This window comes from Oncorhynchus mykiss, chromosome 12, assembly GCF_013265735.2.
Source record: "Oncorhynchus mykiss isolate Arlee chromosome 12, USDA_OmykA_1.1, whole genome shotgun sequence".
Classification (NCBI taxonomy): Eukaryota; Metazoa; Chordata; class Actinopteri; order Salmoniformes; family Salmonidae; genus Oncorhynchus; species Oncorhynchus mykiss.
Genome location: NC_048576.1, coordinates 87,677,520 through 87,702,737, shown reverse-complemented (window position 1 = coordinate 87,702,737; position 25,218 = coordinate 87,677,520). Strand labels below are relative to the sequence as shown.

General features: G+C 41.3%; 1 protein-coding gene across 7 annotated transcripts in view; it reads right to left on the bottom strand.

Moving 5' to 3' along the window:
* Positions 1 to 366: 366 nt before the first annotated feature.
* Positions 367 to 25,218, bottom strand: part of LOC110486939 (lipopolysaccharide-induced tumor necrosis factor-alpha factor homolog) — a 52,171-nt gene continuing 27,319 nt past the window's right edge. For 3 of the 7 annotated variants that reach the window (XM_036939033.1, XM_036939032.1, XM_036939034.1), the window contains 4 exons: positions 10,002 to 10,198; positions 8,651 to 8,719; positions 2,047 to 2,191; positions 367 to 1,863 (listed from right to left, as the gene is read on the bottom strand). In XM_036939033.1, the coding sequence (XP_036794928.1) occupies positions 1,758 to 1,863; positions 2,047 to 2,191; positions 8,651 to 8,719; positions 10,002 to 10,182 (501 nt within the window). In that variant the 5' untranslated portion in view covers positions 10,183 to 10,198 and the 3' untranslated portion in view covers positions 367 to 1,757. Of the gene's footprint in view, positions 1,864 to 2,046; positions 2,192 to 8,650; positions 8,720 to 10,001; positions 10,214 to 23,061; positions 23,213 to 23,269; positions 23,870 to 25,218 lie in introns of those variants that run through there. The other 4 variants (XM_036939035.1, XM_036939031.1, XM_036939036.1 and 1 more) reach the window with 4 other exon arrangements.

The window sequence follows — 25,218 nt, the reverse complement described above, 5'->3', positions numbered from 1 at the left end:
GTCATACTGGTCTGGACAGATGAAATGTTAGTTACAGAAAGTTGATGGACTGTTGCAGGAAATTTATACAATGAGTTTTACAGGAATTGGAGCATTCCAATAATCACATCTTCTTCCCGTTGTGTCCATGGGCTAGAGAGAGAACAAGTCATTTCCTCTCAAATCCGTGAAGAGAAATGAACAAGTACACACTTTGGAAAAAAAAAGAGAGATAATTGGGACGCAACCCTGGTGAGATAAAGTTCTAGCACTGCTGCTGTGAAACCAGTGAGGTTTGAAGTAGTCACAGTTTATGGATGACAAATAACTGTTGGCAGTCTGCTCAGGCTTCCTATCTGTTCATAATAAAAAATGCTGAGTCATCTCTTCAATACAGACAACTTTAATCAGAGCTTTACAGAGCAACTAGACAGGAAGTGAAAAGACAACCATGAGATCCATTGTAATTATTGACAATGGTCTTTTATGACAAATGAGTAGTAGAACTTTCAGAGGAAAAAAGAGAACGGGATCGGTGAGGGAACGACTGCAAGAGTGTAATAACAAAAACATCTCAATGTAACAATATTACAATAAGAAGTATGATGGTGATGGATACATCTCAATGTAACAATATTACAATAAGAAGTGATGGTGATATATACATCTCAATGTAACAATATTACAATAAGAAGTGATGGTGATATATACATCTCAATGTAACAATATTACAATAAGAAGTGATATATACATCTCAATGTAACAATATTACAATAAGAAGTGATGGTGATATATACACATCTCAATGTAACAATATTACAATAAGAAGTGATGGTGATATATACATCTCAATGTAACAATATTACAATAAGAAGTGATGGTGATATATACATCTCAATGTAACAATATTACAATAAGAAGTGATGGTGATATATACATCTCAATGTAACAATATTACAATAAGAAGTGATGGTGATATATACATCTCAATGTAACAATATTACAATAAGAAGTGATGGTGATATATACATCTCAATGTAACAATATTACAATAAGAAGTGATGGTGATATATACATCCCAATGTGACAATATTACAATAAGAAGTGATGGTGATATATACATCTCAATGTAACAATATTACAATAAGAAGTGATATATACATCTCAATGTAACAATATTACAATAAGAAGTGATGGTGATATATACATCTCAATGTAACAATATTACAATAAGTAGAGTGGTTTAGAAGTTCCTTTACTTTCATGGACTTCAGACGAGTACAGAACTACAGTGAAACAGCTATAGCACAGCTACTACCAGTCTTTGGTATCAGGATTCTCTTTGGTAGTCACTACAAGGGTCAAGTCTGGCCAGGGACCTGATGGAGCTTGGCACTTGTGGGTTTGAATTTCCGCTAGGACAACCCATACAAAAATGGATAAAAGCATCTGCTAAATGGCATATATTATGTAGTATTTTGTGGAGCTGAGGGAAGCTCACCACCTGCTCAGGGACTATATAGGATAGACATAACCCTTTTGGCTACCCCTGGGTTGTATTCATTAGGCACCAAATGGAAGAAAATGGACTGAAAAAGAGAGGGACTATCTGGACTTGTCCAATAAGAATGAGTTTTTGTTTCTTCGTTGTAAAACATTTTCCAACATCACATGCCCTAGTGAATACGAACCTCATACATTTACAGAAATGTTGATTTGATTGAAGTGCCATGTCCCAGTCCTTCAGATAAAGGTAGTACAGTCAGGTCAAATTAATATCAAATGCGTTTGTAGACGTAGATGATATTGTTGCAGTTGGGACAGCTGTGATTCACGTCTTTACATGAGTCTACACAGAAAGGGATGGCGCAGCATGGCCAGCACCTAGAGGGTAAACAGTGGAGTTAATGAATTCTCTCTGTCAAAATGGTACCCTATTCCATAATTCACTAATTAAAGGTATGCCTATAGGCTTTAGTTGAGAGGGCTAACGCTTGTGTGGTGCACGGGTTTCCTACCCCAGTCGGTCATATACACAGCATAGCATTACAGAATGATTTCTCTCACCCAACAATGAAGAGGCCACCACAGATAAGCCAGGTGAGCAGGCCAGAGTTGGTCTCTGTCTTGGTGACCACGTGCTGCTGGCAGTGGGGACACATGGTCGAACCTCCGACCTCCATCAGGCTAGGAGTCATTATTACCTGGGTCACTAAGGAGAGAGAGAGACACACACAAGTTTAGGAGACATTATTACAAGGGTCACTGAGGAGAGAGAGAGAGAGAGAGAGAGAGAGAGAGAGAGAGAGAGAGACAAGGTTAGGAGACATTATTGCATTTGTCACTGAGGAGAAAGAGAGAGAGAGACAAGGTTAGGAGACATTATTGCATTTGTCACAGGAGAAAGAGAGAGAGAGACACACAAGGTTAGGAGACATAATTACATGGATCACTGAGGAGAGAGAAAGTTAGGAGACATTATTACATGGGTCACTGAGGAGAGAGAGAGACACAAGGTTAGGAGACATTATTACATGGGTCACTGAGGAGAGAGAATGTTAGGAGACATTATTAAATGGGTCACAGAGAGAGAGACAAGGTTAGGAGACATTATTACATGGGTCAGTGAGGAGAAAGAGAGAGAATGTTAGGAGACATTATTACATGGGTCACTGAAGAGAGAGAATGTTAGGAGACATTATTAAATGGGTCACTGAGAGAGAGACAAGGTTAGGAGACATTATTACATGGGTCAGTGAGGAGAAAGAGAGACAATGTTAGGAGACATTATTACATGGGTCACTGAGGAGAGAGACAATGTTAGGAGACATTATTACATGGGTCACTGAGGAGAGACAATGTTAGGAGACATTATTACATGGGTCGGTGAGGAGAGAGACAATGTTAGGAGACATTATTACATGGGTCACTGAGGAGAGACAATGTTAGGAGACATTATTAAATGGGTCACTGAGGAGAGACAATGTTAGGAGACATTATTACATGGGTCACTGAGGAGAGAGACAATGTTAGGAGACATTATTACATGGGTCAGTGAGGAGAAAGAGAGACAATGTTAGGAGACATTATTACATGGGTCACTGAGGAGAGACAATGTTAGGAGACATTATTACATGGGTCACTGAGGAGAGAATGTTAGGAGACATTATTAAATGGGTCACTGAGGAGAGACAATGTTAGGAGATATTAATACATGGGTCACTAAGGAGAGTCAAGGTAACCAAGTTCCCCACCAAGTTCCATTTTTTTCATGATTATTTTTCCTAACATTTCCCAATCTTTTATGTTTTTCTTCTGTCCATCTTTCTTTTCTTGCCTTTTCCCATGTCATTTGTCTCTCTCTCACTTTCCGTCCATCCTTCTTTACAACTTTATAAAGGGGCACCGATGTGACACGGATTGTAGTGTAATTGAAGAGAGTAATGTCAAGGGAACTGTTTAGTGGATCATGAATACAACTTCAATTTCCCTTATCTAGAAAGACAGAAATAAATATGTGAAAGTCAATGCTGACACCTGGTGGTCTGCTGAGTACAACCGCACTTTAGAAACTTTCTACACACATGCGCAAGTGCACGTGCACACACACACACACAAACAGTTGAATTGCACTTCCGGAATAGTAGCCCAAAGAGAATCAAATAACCTTCCCTTTCTAAAGACTAAATATTTACTCAGGAATCGTTTTGTTCTGCTAAACAGTTCTCCACAGCAGATAAGGTTATTTCCTTTGAACCAGTTTACTGTAGAATATTAACCTGTCGCAGACCTGTTTGTGCTCATTGTGACAATTACAGCAATGGCGTTGTAGATTGCACATCTGGGACCAATGCTAGTCGAGTCTGCCTGAGAGCTGAGGAAGGAAAGCTGATCCAGGATCAGAGACCATTCATTCCCACCAGTCTGCTACACATTTTAGAGTGCCTCCAAATCAAATCAATCATGATTGGCTGGCACCTCTCTGGCACAGCACAATAACATCAGTGTTAGAGAAGGGTCACAACCCAAATGGGTGAGAGAGTCTCTCTCAAATGGCACTCTGTACCCTATAAAGAGCACTAGTTTTGACCAGGACCCATAGGCCCACTATAAAGGGAATAGGGTTCCATTTGGGATACAAAGTCAGAGAGGAAAAGCCTCGTCCAAAACATGGATGGAAACATTAACTGGCTATCTTATGAATGGATGCACAGATGCTGCTTTCTGAACTTTGCATTCTGTAACTTCATATCCCCTGGTTTCCTGGAGTAGCTCTGACTGAGACATTATGTAACTTCATATCCCCTGGTTTCCTGGAGTAGCTCTGACTGAGACATTATTTAACTTCATATCCCCTGGTTTCCCAGAGTAGCTCTGACTGAGACCTTATGTAACTTCAAATCCTCTGGTTTCCCAGAGTAGCTCTGACTGAGACATTATGTAACTTCATATCCCCTGGTTTCTCAGAGTAGCTCTGACTGAGACATTATTTAACTTCAAATCCCCTGGTTTCCTGGAGTAGCTCTGACTGAGACATTATGTAACTTCATATCCCCTGGTTTCTCAGAGTAGCTCTGACAGACATTATTTAACTTCATATCCCCTGGTTTCCTGGAGTAGCTCTGACTGAGACATTATGTAACTTCATATCCCCTGGTTTCTCAGAGTAGCTCTGACTGAGACATTATTTAACTTCATATCCCCTGGTTTCCTGGAGTAGCTCTGACTGAGACATTATATAACTTCATATCCCCTGGTTTCTCAGAGTAGCTCTGACTGAGACATTATGTAACTTCATATCCCCTGGTTTCTCAGAGTAGCTCTGACTGAGACATTATATAACTTCATATCCCCTTGTTTCTCAGAGTAGCTCTGACTGAGACATTATGTAACTTCATATCCCCTGGTTTCTCAGACTAGCTCTGACAGACATTATGTAACTTCATATCCCCTGGTTTCTCAGACTAGCTCTGACTGAGACATTATATAACTTCATATCCCCTGGTTTCTCAGAGTAGCTCTGACTGAGACATTATGTAACTTCATATCCCCTGGTTTCCCAGAGTAGCTGACTGAGACATTATTTAACTTCATATCCCCTGGTTTCTCAGAGTAGCTCTGACAGACATTATGTAACTTCATATCCCCTGGTTTCTCAGAGTAGCTCTGACAGACATTATGTAACTTCATATCCCCTGTTTTCCCAGAGTAGCTCTGACTGAGACATTATGTAACTTCATATCCCCTGGTTTCCTGGAGTAGCTCTGACTGAGACATTATGTAACTTCATATCCCCTGGTTTCTCAGAGTAGCTCTGACTGAGACATTATTTAACTTCATATCCCCTGGTTTCCCAGAGTAGCTCTGACTGAGACATTGTGTAACTTCATATCCCCTGGTTTCTCAGAGTAGCTCTGACTGAGACATTATGTAACTTCATATCCCCTGGTTTCTCAGAGTAGCTCTGTCTGAGACATTATGTAACTTCATATCCCCTGGTTTCTCAGAGTAGCTCTGACTGAGACATTATGTAACTTCATATCCCCTGGTTTCTCAGAGCAGCTCTGACTGAGACATTATATAACTTCATATCCCCTGGTTTCTCAGAGTAGCTCTGACAGACATTATGTAACTTCATATCCCCTGGTTTCTCAGAGTAGCTCTGACTGAGACATTATATAACTTCATATCCCCTGGTTTCTCAGAGTAGCTCTGACAGACATTATGTAACTTCATATTCCCTGGTTTCTCAGAGTAGCTCTGACAGACATTATGTAACTTCATATCCCCTGGTTTCTCAGACTAGCTCTGACAGACATTATGTAACTTCATATCCCCTGGTTTCTCAGAGCAGCTCTGACTGAGACATTATGTAACTTCATATCCCCTGGTTTCTCAGAGTAGCTCTGACTGAGACATTATGTAACTTCATACCCCCTGGTTTCTCAGAGTAGCTCTGACTGAGACATTATGTAACTTCATATCCCCTGGTTTCTCAGACTAGCTCTGACAGACATTATGTAACTTCATATCCCCTGGTTTCTCAGAGTAGCTCTGACTGAGACATTATGTAACTTCATATCCCCTGGTTTCTCAGAGTAGCTCTGACTGAGACATTATGTAACTTCATATCCCCTGGTTTCTCAGAGTAGCTCTGTCTGAGACATTATGTAACTTCATATCCCCTGGTTTCTCAGAGCAGCTCTGACTGAGACATTATATAACTTCATATCCCCTGGTTTCTCAGAGTAGCTCTGACTGAGACATTATGTAACTTCATATCCCCTGGTTTCCTGGAGAAGCTCTGACTGAGACATTATGTAACTTCATATCCCCTGTTTTCTCAGAGTAGCTCTGACTGAGACATTATGTAACTTCATATCCCCTGGTTTCCTGGAGTAGCTCTGAATGAGACATTATTTAACTTCAAATCCCCTGGTTTCTCAGAGTAGCTCTGACTGAGACATTATGTAACTTCATATCCCCTGGTTTCCCTGAGTAGCTCTGACTGAGACATTATGTAACTTCATATCCCCTGGTTTCCTGGAGTAGCTCTGACTGAGACATTATTTAACTTCATATCCCCTGGTTTCTCAGAGTAGCTCTGACTGAGACATTATGTAACTTCATATCCCCTGGTTTCCCAGAGTAGCTGACTGAGACATTATGTAACTTCATATCCCCTGGTTTCCCAGAGTAGCTGACTGAGACATTATGTAACTTCATATCCCCTGGTTTCCCAGAGTAGCTCTGACTGAGACATTATGTAACGTCATATCCCCTGGTTTCTCAGAGTAGCTGACTGAGACATTATGTAACTTCATATCCCCTGGTTCCCCAGAGTAGCTGACTGAGACATTATGTAACTTCATATCCCCTGGTTTCCCAGAGTAGCTCTGACTGAGACATTATGTAACTTCAAATGCTCTGGTTTCCTGGAGTAGCTCTGACTGAGACATTATTTAACTTCATATCCCCTGGTTTCTCAGAGTAGCTCTGACTTAGACCTTATGTAACTTCAAATCCTCTGGTTTCCCAGAGTAGCTCTGACTGAGACATTATGTAACTTCATATCCCCTGGTTTCCCAGAGTAGCTCTGACTGAGACATTATGTAACTTCAAATCCTCTGGTTTCCCAGAGTAGCTCTGACTGAGACATTATGTAACTTCATATCCCCTGGTTTCCCAGAGTAGCTCTGACTGAGACATTATGTAACTTCAAATCCTCTGGTTTCCCAGAGTAGCTCTGACTGAGACATTATGTAACTTCATATCCCCTGGTTTCTCAGAGTAGCTCTGACTGAGACCTTATGTAACTTCATATCCTCTGGTTTCCCAGAGTAGCTCTGACTGAGACATTATGTAACTTCATATCCTCTGGTTTCTCAGAGTAGCTCTGACTGAGACATTATGTAACTTCAAATCCTCTGGTTTCCCAGAGTAGCTCTGACTGAGACATTATGTAACTTCATATCCCCTGGTTTCTCAGAGTAGCTCTGACTGAGACATTATGTAACTTCATATCCCCTGGTTTCTCAGAGTAGCTCTGACTGAGACATTATGTAACTTCATATCCCCTGGTTTCTCAGAGTAGCTCTGACTGTGACATTATGTAACTTCATATCCCCTGGTTTCTCAGAGTAGCTCTGACTGAGACATTATTTAACTTCAAATCCCCTGGTTTCTCAGAGTAGCTCTGACAGACATTATTTAACTTCATATCCCCTGGTTTCCCAGAGTAGCACTGACTGAGACATTGTAACTTCAAATCCCCTGGTTTCTCAGAGTAGTTCTGACTGAGACATTATGTAACTTCATATCCCCTGGTTTCCCAGAGTAGCTCTGACTGAGACATTATGTAACATCATATCCCCTGGTTTCTCAGAGTAGCTCTGACTAAGACATTATGTAACATCATATCCCCTGGTTTCTCAGAGTAGCTCTGACAGACATTATGTAACTTCATATCCCCTGGTTTCTCAGAGTAGCTCTGACTGAGACATTATGTAACTTCATATCCCCTGGTTTCCCAGAGTAGCTCTGACTGAGACCTCATTTAACTTCAAATCCTCTGGTTTCTCAGAGTAGCTCTGACTGAGACATTATATAACTGAATATGTTCACATTTTCTTCTGAATGCGCTGTGCCGGGCAACCGGACAAAACGATACTGTTTCAGTCTGAACTATGTACAGCTATTGTTGGAGGGGGCAGTTTGGGTCAATTCCGGGGCAATAATTATATTCAGGTCACCAGTTGAGGTCACAAGTTGTGTTCAAACATGTAATCTCATGCATTTGGGTTACTCTTCGAGTAAGTTCCTTATTTAGCTTGCATTGACTCCTTTGATTATGTTGTGTGGGTGTGTGTGTGTGTGTGTGTGTGTAGTCCCCACAAGTATAGTAAACAAACCAAAATGTGACCAACTGGGGACATTTTGTTAGTCCTGTTAGAATTAGTGTTAGGGTAAGAATTAGGTTTAGGGTTAGGCGCTAGGGTTAGTTTTAGGGTCAGGGTTAATAGCTAGGGTTACGTTTGGGGTTAGGGTTAGGGGTTAGAGTTAAGGTTAGGGGTTAGGGAAAATAGGATTTTTAATGGGACTGAATTTTGTGTCCCCACAAGGTTAGCTGTACATCACTCTGTGTGTGGTGGAAGTGGAAGTATCAACTCACCAACTGGCACCGGTCCACCTGGTCCAGAGGTGTACTGTGGTGGAGGTGTGTACACACCTGCTTGGGGACCTTGAATAGGAGAGTAAGATCCCAATCACAATGTGGTCACAATGCAATGAACATGTTATTACTATACCACCACGTACTGTGGAATAAGATTGTACCTAGTGGTGGAAATGGACTTGATTAAAGGGAGTTTTACATTTAAGGGAGTTTCACAGTTTTATGTAGATAGTTTTCTGACCTCGAAAGCAGTCTGTTGTTGAAGGTTGCTCGCTCAGACTCCTTTCAAGGTAAGGATTTTTTTTTATTCTAAATATGTAACATTGCTGAACTATCATTTTAACTGGGTTAACCCACAAAGGGGGGCCTGGGGGCAAACTGATTCAGATAATTGCACCATATCATCAACAAAATTCACCCCCAGTGAAATTCATTTCCAGTTCCAAATGGGTTCCACCCCATTTCCAGTTCCAAATGGGTTCCACCCCATTTCCAGTTCCAAATGGGTTCCACCCCATTTCCAGTTCCAAATGGGTTCCACCCCATTTCCAGTTCCAAATGGGTTCCACCCCATTTCCAGTTCCAAATGGGTTCCACCCCATTTCCAGTTCCAAATGGGTTCCACCCCATTTCCAGTTCCAAATGGGTTCCACCCCATTTCCAGTTCCAAATGGGTTCCACCCCATTTCCAGTTCCAAATGGGTTCCACCCCATTTCCAGTTCCAAATGGGTTCCACCCCATTTCCAGTTCCAATGGGTTCCACCCCATTTCCAGTTCCAATGGGTTCCACCCCATTTCCAGTTCCAATGGGTTCCACCCCATTTCCAGTTCCAATGGGTTCCACCCCATGTTCTTCCCTTGATAAGAGCTTGTTTACATATGTCTGGATAAGAGCATGTACTGTGATAAATGACTAGAATGTGCATAGCTAAATATAATGGTCAGGGTTTATTGTGTGCGTAGGTGTTTGCCTGTTTTTCCACACATATCTGGCACCACACATTATTGACATTGAAGGGGAGTGTTTCCAAAGTGGTGTTAAGCTGTTTGTTGTTGTTGTGTGTTCTTACTTGGCTTGGGCTGATTGTATCATATCTACAGTGGTTGCCACAAGGGGCAGAGAACGTTCAATTCATCTCCATAGACCCAAATGTGTATTTTAAAAGAGTTTGTTGTGTGTCCTGTCGTCTTTAAGATGGAGTTGATAATGGCAAAGAAAAAATATAGAAACAAACATTCTAAGCTAGAGGTATTTTTTGTTGCAAAAACTCATGTGAAAATGCTTGGTTCTCACATGCAGAATATACAGTAAATCCAGCCTTCTGAAGTACAATAGTAGACACTCACCTCCCTGGTAGGGACCAGGCTGGAACCCTGGTTGTGGAGGACCAGGGGAGGCAGGATTTCCGCCTGGGGGCTGGGGGTACAAGCCTGGCTGGGGGCCCTGGCCCGTGGCTATCCCCCCATAGTTCATGGGAGGTTCTGGGTGAGGGGCAGAAGTACCATCCCCGGGATAACCTTTCTCCATCTCGACTGATCTCCACCTGCAATGAGGGAAACTGTTGGTTGTGTTTATTTATTTATATCCCCATTAGCTTTTGCAGAAGTATCAGCTACTCTTCCTGGGGGTCCACAATAAAACAAAAACATGAATAGTAAAAAAAACACACTGACACACTGATACCCTACAGAAAGACTTCATGGTATGTTGCCTGAAAATAAATATGTCTGGGCCTCCTGAGTGGTGCAGTGGTCTAAGGCACTGCATCGCAGTGCTAGCTGTGCCACTAGAGATTCTGGGTTTGAGACCAGGCTCTGTCGCAGCCGGCTGAGACCGGGAGACCCATGGGGTGGCGTACAATTGGCCCGCCGTCGTCTGGGTTAGGGGAGGGTTTGACTGGCAGGGATGTCCTTATCCCTTTGCGCACTAGTGACTCCTGGTTAAGAGGGCATTGTGTGAAGAAGCAGTGCGGCTTGGTTGGGTACTGTTTCGGAGGACGCACGGCTCTCGACCTTCGCCTCTCCCGAGTCTGTACGAGAGTTGCAGAGATGAGAAAATACTGTAACTACCAATTGGATACCACGAAATCGGGGAGAAAAGGGGTAAAAAGTAAATAAAATAAATCTGACAATGTTTTTAAGAAGTCCTATGAAACATTATAAGACTAATAAAAATGATTTATTTTGAGCCTATAGGCTACATTAAATCAAAAGGTATTTTGTTTGTTAAACACACTTACCCTGACCACTGTCAACAACTATATATGTTATGGTAGGCTAAGAATATAATGGAATATAACGGAATAAAATACAAATAATATTTTTCCATCACAGGAACATGTGGAACCACTGTCTAAAATCCACATTTCATCTCTTTTTCAACCTCTGCAGGTTTTGGAGTTGTCTATACATGATCGAGCAAAATCATGCACTTAATTTAGGCTACATTATTGCATGACAAATGGTTCTGATCAGTGATAATCAAATGAAATAGTATTAGTCACATGCGCCGAATACAACCTTACAGTGAAATGCTTACTTACGAGCCCCTAACCAACAATACAGTTTTAAAAAATACAGATAAGAATAAGGAATAAAAGTAACAAGTAATTAAAGATCAGATAGATGAGAAAACAAATAGATAAGCTATACCACCTTCACTTATTTGCCCAGCCAGAGAATTAACCAAATATACACACAGAGATTCAGTGAAACAAAATCACATTGATGAAGACAAGTCAAAGGTTTTTTGCCAGTAGTAGGTCTAGGCTACTAAGCGACTGAAGAGGAAAATAATCGATTTATTAAGCTACATTCGCATGTTGGCAAAATGTTCTGATCATGGGCAATAAATGAGCCAACTTGACAAGATGATCATGAGCAGCACTCACCTCAACGTAGCTAACATTTCCACAACCTAGCTGTGGCCTATAACCAATATCCAAACGGAGCCTCAGTGAAAAGAAAATAAATCTGACATTAATTGAATTATTAAGACCAGTCCCCACTCGTCTCAGAGCAGCCCGAAACGGCACTGAAGTTGACCACACGCAGCAGGCTATTGCTTCAATACAATTGGATGACTTTGGGAGTTTCAGTAAGCAACAATTTGATGCCTTCAATTGAATTAGCCTACTTTTATTCAAATATTTTGGTCATTCGGTGATATTCATTCCCAAAGTAATTCTTTATGGATCCATCCAGTTGTGGTTATTAAGAAACAGTGCATATGGTGGTGGGCTTTGCGAAGATGGATGAAGTGACATGCCTCGCAAAGTTCAGAAAGGAAGATAGTAGTAATGACCACTGCCTAGCAACCATCAAGAACTTAAAAATCTTGGCACACCCATCCCTTTAGCGGGATCATTTGTCAATATCCGCTGATTTGCAGAGCGCCAAATTTAATTTTCATGAAATCACAATGCAATATACCAAAACACAGCTTAGCTTGTTAATCCACCTGGCGTGTAAGATTTCAAAAAACCTTTACAGCGAAAGCTATCCAAGCGTTTATGTTAGGACAGCTCTCTCAGCAGACAAAACATTAAACAGCAAAGTAGATTGCTTTTCTGACTTTCTTGACCAATCAAATTAATCGCTTAAGATCATCCGATGATCTTCGGATGTTTGCACTCACGAGACTCCCAGTTACACAATAAATGTTAGTTTTGTTCCATAAAGATTTTTTTTTTATAGCCAAAAACCTCCATTTGGTTGGCGCGTTTTGTTCAGTAATCCACAGGCTCGTGCAGGTCACAACGGGCAGACGAAAATTCCAAATAGTATCCGTAAAGTTCATAGAAACATGTCAAACGTTTTTTTATAATCAATCCTCAGGTTGTTTTTACAATAAATAATCGATAATATTTCAACCGGACTTTAGCTTTTTCAATAGGAGAGAGAGAGAGAGAGAGAGAGAGAGAGAGAAAAGGTCTGCTCCAAGCTGTTGGTGCATGCAAAACTCTGGAGACACCCAGCTATGCACTGACGCAATGTGATCATTCTCTCTAATTTTTCAGAAAGAAAGCCTGAAACTATGTCTAAAGATTGTTCACACCATGTGGAATCCATAGGCAAAGGAATCTGGTTGATATCCCTTTAAATGGAGGGAAGGCATGCAATGGAACAGAGGTTTCAAAATAACAGCACTTCCTAGTTGGATTTTCCTCAGGTTTTCGCCTGCAATATCAGTTCTGTTATACTCACTCACAGACAATATTTTGACTGTTTTGGAAACTTTAGAGTGTGTTCTATCTGCCAATTATATGCATATTCTAGCTTCTGGGCCTGACAAATAGGCAGTTTCATTTGGGTACGTTTTTCATCCAAACATCAAAATACTGCCCCTTAGTCTCAAGAGGTTATTAAGAGTGTAGTGCATGCCAATGTCGCCTCAGCATTACGGCTACATTTCATACTAAGCCATAGGCAGAACTTTACCACAATCATGACTAGGCCAGTTCGCGGAAATAAAAGGCTTTGATACCGGCTACACCTTTCAGACATAGAGAAAAGGTGAAACAAAGTTGGAGGGATGATAAAGTCAGCGGGATGCTAAAGTTGGTGGTAAAATTTATTGGTTTGACAAGGACAGTGATACAAATTTAAAATACAATGATATACAAACAACTAAAGCATAATATGAACAATGCAACTAAAAAATGTTGTGTGTGTTAGAGTGCGTCTGTGTGTGCATGTGTTTGTGTGCGTGTCCACATACAGTCCCTGCCGTTCCATATGTTTTTTAATCTGTTTTTAAAAGGTATTTAGCTTTTTGCTTTAGTAATTGGAGATGGATCGATTATGGCTCTGTTGCCGTGAATTCATGTTGGACTTTGGGACTGTGAAGAGACCCCTGGTGGCATGTCCTGTAGATTGGCTGAGTGATTAACCAACATATTTTATTTTTTAATAACTAATAATTAGTTATTAAACAACTAATTGACCGAAGTTGGTTCAATTTAGTTCTTTTTTTTTTGTGAGCCGAACACGTCATTTCTCTAGAGAGAAATTAAATAATTAACGAGAGAAATCAAGTTAAGAATCATGTGGGATGCTGGGCTGAAGGGAGTTTTTATTAAGCAAATATTCAAAGAAATACAGTGCAGAAATGTGGTAATTAACTGCAATGATCATAATCCATTGCACCAGTTTTTCTTTTAGCTCAAAGACAGATAAGAGAGGAAGAGATGAACCAAGTGCGTTTCTATGGGCTTATTTTGGACTTTTCACCTGCCTTAGGGGAAAAATACTCTCATTGTTATGGCATCGTCATTGTATATGGATCTCTGGAAGGATACTCTTTTAAGCCTGCTAAATTAGGTTTGATGCACACAGACCACATCAATGAGGAATGTACGACAGGGACAGAGACAGTTTGTGAAAAAGTATACCTTATCTACTTTGACAAACGAGTAAAATTATTGATGTCAGACAGCTCTGCAGCATATAATGCCTTTAGAAACTATTCAGACCCCTTTCTCAACATTTTGTTACTTTACAGTGTTATTCCTCAGCAATCTACGCACAATACACCATAATGACAAAGCGAAAACATTTTATTTTTTATGTTTGCAAATTTATTCAAAATAAAAAAAATAGGTATTCAGACCCTTTTCTATGAGACTCGAAATTGAGCTCAGGTGCATCCTGTTTCCATTGATCATTCTTGAGATGTTTCTACAACTTGATTAGAGTCCACCTGTGGTAATTCAATTGTTTGGACATTATTTGGAAAGGCACACACCTGTCTATATAAAGACCCACAGTTGATATTGCATGTCAGAGCAAAAACCAAGCCATGAATTCAAAGGAATTCATGGCTTGTTGAGACACAGATCTGCGGAAGGGTACCAAAAATGTTCTGCAGCATTGAAGGTCCCTAAGAACAGTGGCAAGCAATGCAGATGTAGAAACACCAAGACTCCTCCTAGAACTGGCCGCCCGGCCAAACTGAGCAATCGAGGGAGAAGGGCCTTGGTCAGGGAGCTCACAGAGTTCCTCTGTGGAGATGGGAGAAACTTTCAGAAGGACAACCATCTCTGCAGCACTCCACCAATCTGGCCTTTATGGTATAGTTGCCAGACGGAAGCCCCTCAGCAAAAGGCACATGACAGCCAACTTGGGGTTTGCCAAAAGGCGCCTAAAGACTATCAGACCATGAGAAACAAGATTCTCTGGTCTGATGAAACCAAGATTGAATACTTGGGCCTGAATGCCAAGCGTCATGTCTGGAGGAAACCTGGCACCATCCATATGGTGAATCATGGTGTTGGCAGAATCATGCTGTGGGGATGTTTTTCAGCTGCAGGGACTGGGAGAATAGTCAGGATCAAGGAAACGATGAACGTAACAAAGTACAGAGAGATCCTTGATGAAAACCTGCTCCAAAGCGCTCAGGACCTCAGACTGGGGTGAAGGTTCACCTTCCAAAAGGACAACGACCCTAAACACACAGCCAAGACAACACAGGAGTGGCTTCGGGACAAGTCTCTGAAATGTCCTTGAGTGGCCCAGCCAGAGCCTGAACTTGAGGGAAAGATGAATGGAGAAAAGTACAGAGATTAATGAAAACCTGCTGAAGAGTGCTCAGGACCTCAGACTGGGGCAAAGGTTCACCTTCCAACAGAACAATGACCCTAAGCACACAGCCAAGACAATGGAGGAGTGGCTTCAGGACAAGTCTCAATGTCCTTGAGTGGCCCAGCCAGAGCCCAGACTTCAACCCGATCGAACATCTCTGGAGAGACCTGAAAATAGCTGTGCAGTGACGCTCCCCATCCAACTTGACAGAGCTTGAGAGGATCTGCAGAGAAAAATGGGAGAAACTCCAAATACAGGTGTGCCATGCTTGTAGCGTCATACCCAAGAAGACTCAATGCTGTAATCGCTGCCAAAGGTGCTTCAACAAAGTACTGAGTAAAGGGTCTGAATACTTATGTAAATGTGATATTTCAGTTTTCTATTTTTAATTAAATATCAAACATTAAAAAACTGTTTTTGCTTTGTCACGATGGAGTATTATGTGTAGATTGATGAGAAAAAAACGATTTTATAAATTTTAGAATAAGGCTGTAACATAACAAAATGTGGAAAATGTAAAGCGGACTGAATACTTTCGGAAGGCACTCTACATAGGCAGGGTAGCTAAATAGTATTAGTAAAGACAGTACTGTACTGGGACCACATAACTTTCTTTAGATGGCCTCGCTGGATGACTGCTACTGCCTGAGCAGAGATTAGATGATTCATTTAAGGAACAAAAAATAATAAAGTCAAATAAAAACCAAGAAGCAGTTCATCTCTAATCCACCCCTTAACCAGGAAAGACTGGAATGCATCTTGTTGATGTTAGGTATGTGTGCAGTTAAGGGCAAGGTGTGCTGTTATGCTTTGAACCAGCTATAGCTTTGCTAGGTATTTTCTGAACTTGACCATATTACTGGACAGTAATCGAGACCAGAGCCTTAACAACTAGTACAGTTTATTATTAATAACTCATTCTGATATTGACTGTAACTCCTTATTTAGAATTTCAGTGAGCTCCCTGGCTTTGGGTGCTGACATATAGAGTGTATAATCATCCACATACAGTCATTCTAGCTTTGTGTAAGACCAGTGGCAATTCATTGGTAAAAATAGAGAAAAGTGATGGCCCAAGGCAACTGCCCTGAGGGACACCACATTGTACATGTCGGATGTTCAAAAAGTTTTCATTGGGTTCTATTGGATAAATAACTCTCCAACAATGTTATGGCAGGTGATGTAAAGCCAAAGCAAGTGAGTTTCTTCAATACCAATTTATGATCAATAACATGATAAGCTGCACTGAAATCTAACAATACAGCTCCAACTATTATATTATCATCATCAATCTATTTTAACCAATCACCTGTCCCCTAAGTCAGTGCAGTACAAGTTGAGTGCCCTTCTCTATATACATGCTGAAAATCAGTAGTTAACTCTGGAAAAACAGCATTGTATTTGGTTGAACACAATTCTCTCCATCAGTTTACTAAGAACAGGCAGCAAACTGATTGGGCGGCTGTTAGAGCCAGCAAAGGGTGTTTTACTATTTTTAGGAAATGGAATTCAGGTAGCTTCCTTCCACACCTGTGGACACGCACTCCTTTAGGCTTTGGTTAAAGATATAGCAAATAGTGGTGACAATCCAGTCTGCTACCATTCTCAATAGTTTCCCATCAAGATTGTCTTCACCTGGTGGTTTATCATTAGTGATGGTTAACAATAGTTTTTCCACCTCTCCCACACTAACTTGACCAAATTCAAAACAATAACCCTTCTATTTCATTCTTAGATATTTTATACAAAAATATGACAGTTCCCTGTTCAGTGTTGTCATTTCCCTTCTGAGGTTTTCCACTTCACTAGTGAGAGTCATTGAAATGATTGGCAACACCAAAAGGTTTTGTTGTAAATGACCCATCAACTTCAATGAACAATGGAGATTAATTGGGTTTTCAGCACATGTTATCAGTTTAGGTACTCCAAAGTATTTTTCCATTGTGTTTTATGTCATTTATCTTGGTTTGGTAATATAATTTATTATTTTTGTTAAGCTTAGTCACAACATTTCTCAATTGACAGTATGTCAACCAATAACCTGAGCAGCTCTTTAGAATCACATCTTTGAACCATACAATTTGTCAATGCATCATCAATTCAGGGGGCTCTACAGTTCTCACAGTTGATTTCTTGCACATCAACAATTTGCATAAATCATTTTACAAATACTTCCAGTTCTGCATCTGGATTCACTTCCCCATACGCATCAGATCAACATAAATGTTTAACATCTTCAACAAAAGAGTCCTGAGAAAATATTTTGTATGATCTCTTAGAGCTTACTTTAGGCCCAACCTTTGGCTTTCCTTGTTATTGTCACAGTGTTATGGTCACTACAGCCAATGTTGTTGTGTTGCATTATATTATTATGTTGTATTAAGCACCTGGTCAGAGTTTCTATACCTACCATACTTATTTCCATCTCCTTTTTCTTCCTACCACACTTCCTGCGGGTTGCCATGACAACTTCTCACAAAAAGCATGTGTTTGTTTACCTATAGCTACTCCTACACAACTCTTATTCTATAATTTTTCTTAAAAGAAAAAGTGAATGTGAAACAATGGGGTCAATTGCTGTAGAATACTAAGGAGGAAGTGGAAAACTATGTTTTTCCTCATCTCTCAATAGTGTGTGACTATCCTATGACCATCTGTCTTTAAAGCCCAGGCTTTAGCTCAGTGGACAAACAGTCTTATGGTGTTGTTGAGTGGTGATAAATGTCACAGATCTCACAAAAACTTCCCTTGTACTTTTCTAGACTGGGGTTCTTGAATTGTGGAACTGAAATGTGAGCCAGTTCCCTATTATCTGGTCTAACCAATGAAACACTTCAGACAATAACACATTGGGGTTGTTAAAGGGGTCCCAGAAGAGACTTAACTCAAGCATGTAGAGAAACAGTAGCGACCATTGTCCCTCATCTAAAAAAATGGCACAGAGTAAATGGCAGCAGTTTTACGAGCACCTAACCAATTGCGCTGTGGTTTTTTTTTGCGTTATTTGTAACTTATTTTGTTCATAATGTTCTGTCACCGTATCTTAATGCAGAAAATAGCTTCTGGATATCAGGACAGCGATCACTCACCTCGGATTAGACAAAGATTTTTTTTTCGTCAACAAGCAGGACTCAGAGGACATTCTTCGAACACCCGACAAGGTCAACATCCCCGTTATTGGCAAGAGAAAGAGATGCAGGTACAGAGGTCACAGGGCAGGGTGCCTCGTAAGGATCCGCAGAAGGCGAGTGGGAAAGCTTCCGCTACCGTCAATATTACTTGCCAACGTACAATCATTGGACAATAAATTAGATGAGGTACGATCATCAATATCCTACCAACGAGACATCAAAAAATTGTATCATCTTATGATTCATGGAATCGTGGCTGAATGATGACATGGATATTCAGCTAGCGGGATATACGTTGCACTGGCTAGATAGAACAGCACACTATTTGTAAGACACAGTAAGACACTATTTGCCATCTATACTTTTCGTGGCTGTTTATTTACCACCACAGACAGATGCCAGCACTAAGACTGCACTCAGTCAGCTGTATAAGGAAATAAGCAAACAGGAAACTGCTCACTCAGAGGCGGCACTCCTGGTGGCTGGGGACTTTAATGCAGGAAAACTTAAATCATTTTTACCTCATTTCTATCAACATGTTAAACGTGCAACCAGAGGGAAAATAACTCTAGATCACATGTACTCCACACACAGAGACACGTACAAAGCTCTCCCTCACCTTCCATTTGGTAAATATGACCACAATTCTATCCCCCCGATTCCTGCTTACAAGCAAAAATCAAGCAGGGAGCACCAGTGACTCGGTCTATAAAAAGTGGTCAGATGAAGCAGATGCTAAACTATAGGACTGTTTTGCTATCACAGACTGGAACATGTTCCAGGATTCTTCCAATGGCATTAACGAGTACACCACATCAGTCACTGGCTTTATCAATAAGTGCATCGAGGACGTCATCCCCAAAGTGACCGTACGTACATACCCCAACCAAAAGCCATGGATTACAGGCAACATTAGCACTGAGCTAAAGGGTAGAGCTGCCGCTTTAAGGTGCGGGACTCTAACAAGAAGCGTATAAGAAATCCTGCCATGCCCTCAGACGAACCATCAAACAGGCAAAGTGCCAATACAGGGCTAAGATTGAATCATATTACACCAGCTCCGATACTCATCTTATGTGGCAGGGCTTGCAAACTATTACAGACTACAAAGGGAAGCACAGCCGCAAGCTGCGCAGTGACATGAGCCTACCAGACGAGCTAAATCACTTCTACGCTCGCTTCGAGGCAAGCAACACTGAGCCATGCATGAGAGCATCAGATGTTCCGGACGACTGTGTGATCCCGCTCTCCGTAGCCGACGTGAGTAAGTCCTTTAAGCAGGTCAACATTCACAATTACCAGGACGTGTACCCCGAGCATGTGCTGACCAACTGGCAGGTGTCTTCACTGACATTTTCAACATGTCCCTGATTGAGTCTGTAATACCAACATGTTTCAAGGAGACCACCATAGTCCCTGTGCCCAAGAAAACTAAGGCAACTTGCATAAATGACTACAGACCCGTAGCATTCATGTCCGTAGCCATGAAGTGCATTGAAAGGCTGGTAATTGCGCACATCAACACCATCATCCCAGAAACCATAGACCCACTCCAATTTGCATACCACCCAACAGATCCACAGATGATGCAATCTCTATTGCACTTCACACTGCCCTTTCCCACCTGGACAAAAGGAACACCTACGTGAGAAATCTATTAAATTGACTACAGCTCAGTGTTCAACACCATAGTACCCTCAAAGCTCATCACTAAGCTAAGGATCCTGGGATTAAACATCTCCCTCTGCAACTGGATCCTGGACTTCCTGACGGGCCACCCCCAGGTGGTAAGAGTAGGTAGCAACATATTTGCCACACTGATCCTCAACACTGGAGCCCCTCAGGGGTGCGTGCTCAGTCCCCTCCTGTACTCCCTGTTCACCCACAACTGCATGCCCAGGCACAACTCCAACACCATCATTAAGTTTGTAGACGACGTAACAGTGGTAGGCCTGATCATCAACAACGATGAGACCGCCCATAGGGAGGATGTCAGAGACCTGGCCAGGTGGTGCCAGAATAACAACCTATCCCTCAACGTAACCAAGACTAAGGAGATGATTGTGGACTACAGGAAAAGGAGGACCGAGCACGCCCCCATTCTCATCGACAGGGCTGTAGTGGAGCAGGTTGAGAGCTTCATGTTCCTTGGTGTCCACATCACCAACAAATTAGAATGATCCAAACACACCAAGACAGCTGTGAAGAGGGCACAACAAACCCTATTCCCCCTCAGGAAACTCAAAAGATTTGACATGGGTCCTCAGATCCTCAAAAGGTTCTACAGCTGCAACATCGAGAGCATCTTGACTGGTTGCATCACTGCCTGGTACGGCACCTGCTCGGCCTCTGACCGCAAGGCACTACAGAGGGTAGTGCGTACGGCCCAGTACATCACTAGGGCTAAGCTGCCTGCCATCCAGGACCTCTACACCAGGCGGTGTCAGTGGAAGGCCCTAAACATTGTCAAAGACCCCAGCCACCCCAGTCATAGACTGTTCTCTCTACTTCCGCATGGCAAGCGGAACCGGAGCGCCAGTCTAGGACTAAAAGGCTTCTCAACAGCTTTTACCCCCAAGCCATAAGACTCCTGAACAGATCATCAAATGGCTACCCAGACTATTTGCATTGTGTCCCCCCCATCTCCTCTTTTCAGCTGCTGCTACTCTCTTTTTATCATATATGCATAGTCACTTAAACTATACATTCATGTACATACTACCTTAAATTAGTCCGACTAACCGGTGCACATTGGCTAGCCTGAAGGTGGGGTTCGCCCAGGGAGCCATACAACCTAGAACCACCACTGCTCATTAGTCTGTACTACTATAAGGTCATTACTAACCCACCTGTTTAAACAAATCAACTTAATATCAAGCATTTTACTGGCTGAATCAGGTGGTGTTAGTGATGGGCAAGAACAAATATGTGCACCTCTGTTGAGCCCCAGAATCAGGATAAAGAAACCCTGCTATATGTTAATACTCCCACGTCTCGTTCATCACTCGGCTTATAAGTAAGCTTGGAAATTGAGGCAAGCTATATGTTATCTGGCTGCTGTATAAACGCATTAAGAAGGAGTAATGTTGTAAATGTTGCCTTGAGACAGTGGACTCCCCCTGTTTCCCTCCCTATGTCCCTCTATCTCTCCTCTTATTGATTAGATAAAGCCTCTGGATAACCTACTAAAGCTTTCACATTATCTAAATGGTGTACTTGGACATGGATGAAGTAGTGCATCTGTATTGTAGTGAATAATACATCTGCATTCTGAAGTAGTGTATCTGTATTGTAGTGAATAATACATCTGCATTCTGAAGTAGTGTATCTGTATTGTAGTGTATTGTAGTGAATAATACATCTGCATTCTGAAGTAGTGCATCTGTATTGTAGTGTATTGTAGTGAATAATACATCTGCATTCTGAAGTAGTGCATCTGTATTGTAGTGAATAATACATCTGCATTCTGAAGTAGTGTATCTGTATTGTAGTGAATAATACATCTGCATTCTGAAGTAGTGCATCTGTATTGTAGTGAATAATACATCTGCATTCTGAAGTAGTGTATCTGTATTGTACAGTAAAGCTGTTAGTATGGTTGTGTTTTTCAATATTATGAAATTGCTTACTGTAACTGTATATTCAAGCTATATTAAGTTGAGTCTATACAGTAAACATAGTGTGTATGAGGTTGTGTGTCAGTGTTTAAACTCTACCAGTGGAGGCTGCTGACAGGAGGACGGCTCATAATAATGTCTGGAACGGAGTGAATGGAATGGCATCCAACACATGGAAACCTTGTGTTTGATATTTTATTTTTATACCATTACACTCATTCCGCTCCAGCCATTACCACGAGCCATCCTCCCCAATTAAGGTGCCACCAACCTCCTGTGCACTCTACCCTGAGTTGGCTCCTACTCAGAGTAAATACGGCCAGTCAATTTCCTCCAGCTCGGTGCTATCTCATCATGTTTTCATGAACTCACACCAACAATTTTAGTACACAAGTAGTGCCACACCCTAACAAGGATTTCCTCATGACTAACTGTAGATGACAGAAAGACATTCCCTTTCAACACAGTCATTTTAACAGCTTCTCCTCTCTTCTCATAATAATACTATTTAACAGAGGACAGACCAACATAAATCTCTCCTATAACACAAATACTGCTGTAGAAAACAGGATAAAATACAGATGTTGGATCTTAATTTGACCAGTTTGCTACAGCAGGGAAAATATCCTACAGCAACAGGAAATGTGAACTATAATGTAGATTATAATTAAATGGACGTTTTGTAGGGGTTGATACTTTTCAAAGTGGAAATTTCAAACGTTTAAGTTCTCCAGCAAGAGGGTGATCAAATTAAGATCCTACATGTGTAGGCTCCATACAAGATGAATTAGTAGACAAACATTTACAAGTGACGGTCTGTATCCCAGGCTTTAGGCTAGCTCTTAACCCCAAACCTCTACTACAGTATGAAAGGCCGTTCAGGTCTTGTGTGTCAAAATGAACAAATCAAATAACACTATTTGGTAAATCAAATATGACTATTTCACGCGTCAAATAACCAAGACGACCGTGACCTGAACGGCGTCGCATACTGCAGAGCGTAATACTCCTCTCCTCCTTATCCCTCCCAGTCCATGGTCTCCTAAGGGGAGAATCTCTAATCCCTGGCCCAAATACCTGAAGGATTCCTGGGGTGAACGACTGGACTGAGGACCTGGAACTATCCGGTCCTGGGAGAAAAGAAAGACTGAGGTACCTTTGGTTTAAGAGCGAAGAAGAAGTGGTGGGAGGAGGAGAGTGTATGAGAGGGAGGAGGAAAACCAAGCTTCCCAAGACCTACAGTTTCTGATATTACAGGAAATTGTTTAACTGTTGCAACTCTTACCTTACGTTAGCATTGGGACCTCCTGTGTTTTGTGATGCTGTTCAAGTGGTTGCAATCAAAGTAAGGTGTTTTTGCTTTTACCGCAAACTCAGCTTACTGGACCTGGTACTGCTATTGATGTGCATAGGAAACTTCCCGTTGCTGTGTATTACATGTGAAAAATGACTACCCTTTCTGTTAAGCACGTGCACAGATATTTATCAATCCAATGATACACTTCTGTAGCTAAAACAAAGTTTAAACGGGGTTAGAAGTCCAAAATGCACAGGCGTTATGGTGGGACTTTCTGTCTTATGTAACCATACCAAATGTAACATATCATACTAATTTCAGTGTCCTGGATTTACATTTTCTATGTTACTTCTAGTCTATGAGACGAGCTGTGGACAGGAGCGATATGCTATTGGATGAGCTCATCTGCCATCGCCAGAGAGTGATCTGGGCATCTGAGTCAGTGAAACTGGAAAGCTTTTTTAGGACTATAATTTCCTCCTCATATGTGAGTCTCCACAGACCGAGGCCTGAGCTATTGATTGATTCAAGACAAGGTTGTTTTTATTGAACTTCGATTCTCAGTTTGTCAGTGTCAAAGTAGCCTGTCATTTCCATCATTTGTGCTGAAAAAAAGATTTTGCTCAGCCTCCAGTCATGTAAAAGGACATATAATTGCATCAAATGTGGTAATAAAAGGCCAATTTTTTCCTGGACCCTATGCTAATAAAAATTTTCCCCATGTGTGCAACTTCTGTATGTGCCTCTACTGTACTGCTCTATGCCACTATGCAAATGCACTGATATGCATGCAATGCTTTATTATAAAGGAGATTTTTTTTATGCGTTCTGGTACAAATGAAGCACTGAACACAGGTAGTCTAGACTCTAGCTAACCACCCAATACTAACATATCCTCACAAGCCTCTTGTCCTCACAAACCTCACAAACCTCTCTCTATATGGCCAGCCAGCCATATATCATGGCTATATGATGAAGTTATTATTTAAGAGCATTGAAGATGAATCACAATCAGTAAAAAAAAAGTATTGAGCTAGCTAACTAGCAGATTTACATCAATCATCAATATCAACGATCAGCTGATAGCCCACCCTCTTTTCCTGATGTCAATCATGTCTATAGGAGTCACTGTTACTAGCTTGCTTAACATTTGTGATGAGTGAGTGTGTTGTTGCAGAAATAAATAGGCATATGCTAAAACATTTAAAACTCTATATTAAAATGAGTGCCTAGCACTGGGATTGAACACAAGATCCTCTGAGCTGTAGATCTGTAACGAAGCCCGCTAGCTGTTAATAGGTGCTTACGTTGCCCCTAGTGGATGATAGTAAATTGCTATGGAAGTAAAATAAACCAGGATGCCACATTTTGACCATTTCAAATATGCATAATTATTATGTCATCCACTAGAGTCTGGCCTGCTCTACTTCACACTACCTGCTCAACCTAGAGCTGAACATGGAAACCTAGAGCTGAACATGGAAACCTAGAGCTGAACATGGAAACCTAGAGCTGTCAAAACATGGAAACCTAGAGCTGAACATGGAAACCTAGAGCTGAACATGGAAACCTAGAGCTGTCAAAACATGGAAACCTAGAGCTGAACATGGAAACCTAGAGCTGAACATGGAAACCTAGAGCTGAACACGGAAACTTAGAGCTGAACATGGAAACCTAGAGCTGAACATGGAAACCTAGAGCTGAACATGGAAACCTAGAGCTGTCAAAACATGGAAACCTAGAGCTGAACATGGAAACCTAGAGCTGAACATGGAAACCTAGAGCTGAACATGGAAACCTAGAGCTGAACATGGAAACCTAGAGCTGAACATGGAAACCTAGAGCTGAACATGGAAACTTAGAGCTGAACATGGAAACCTAGAGCTGAACATGGAAACCTAGAGCTGAACATGGAAACCTAGAGCTGAACATAGAAA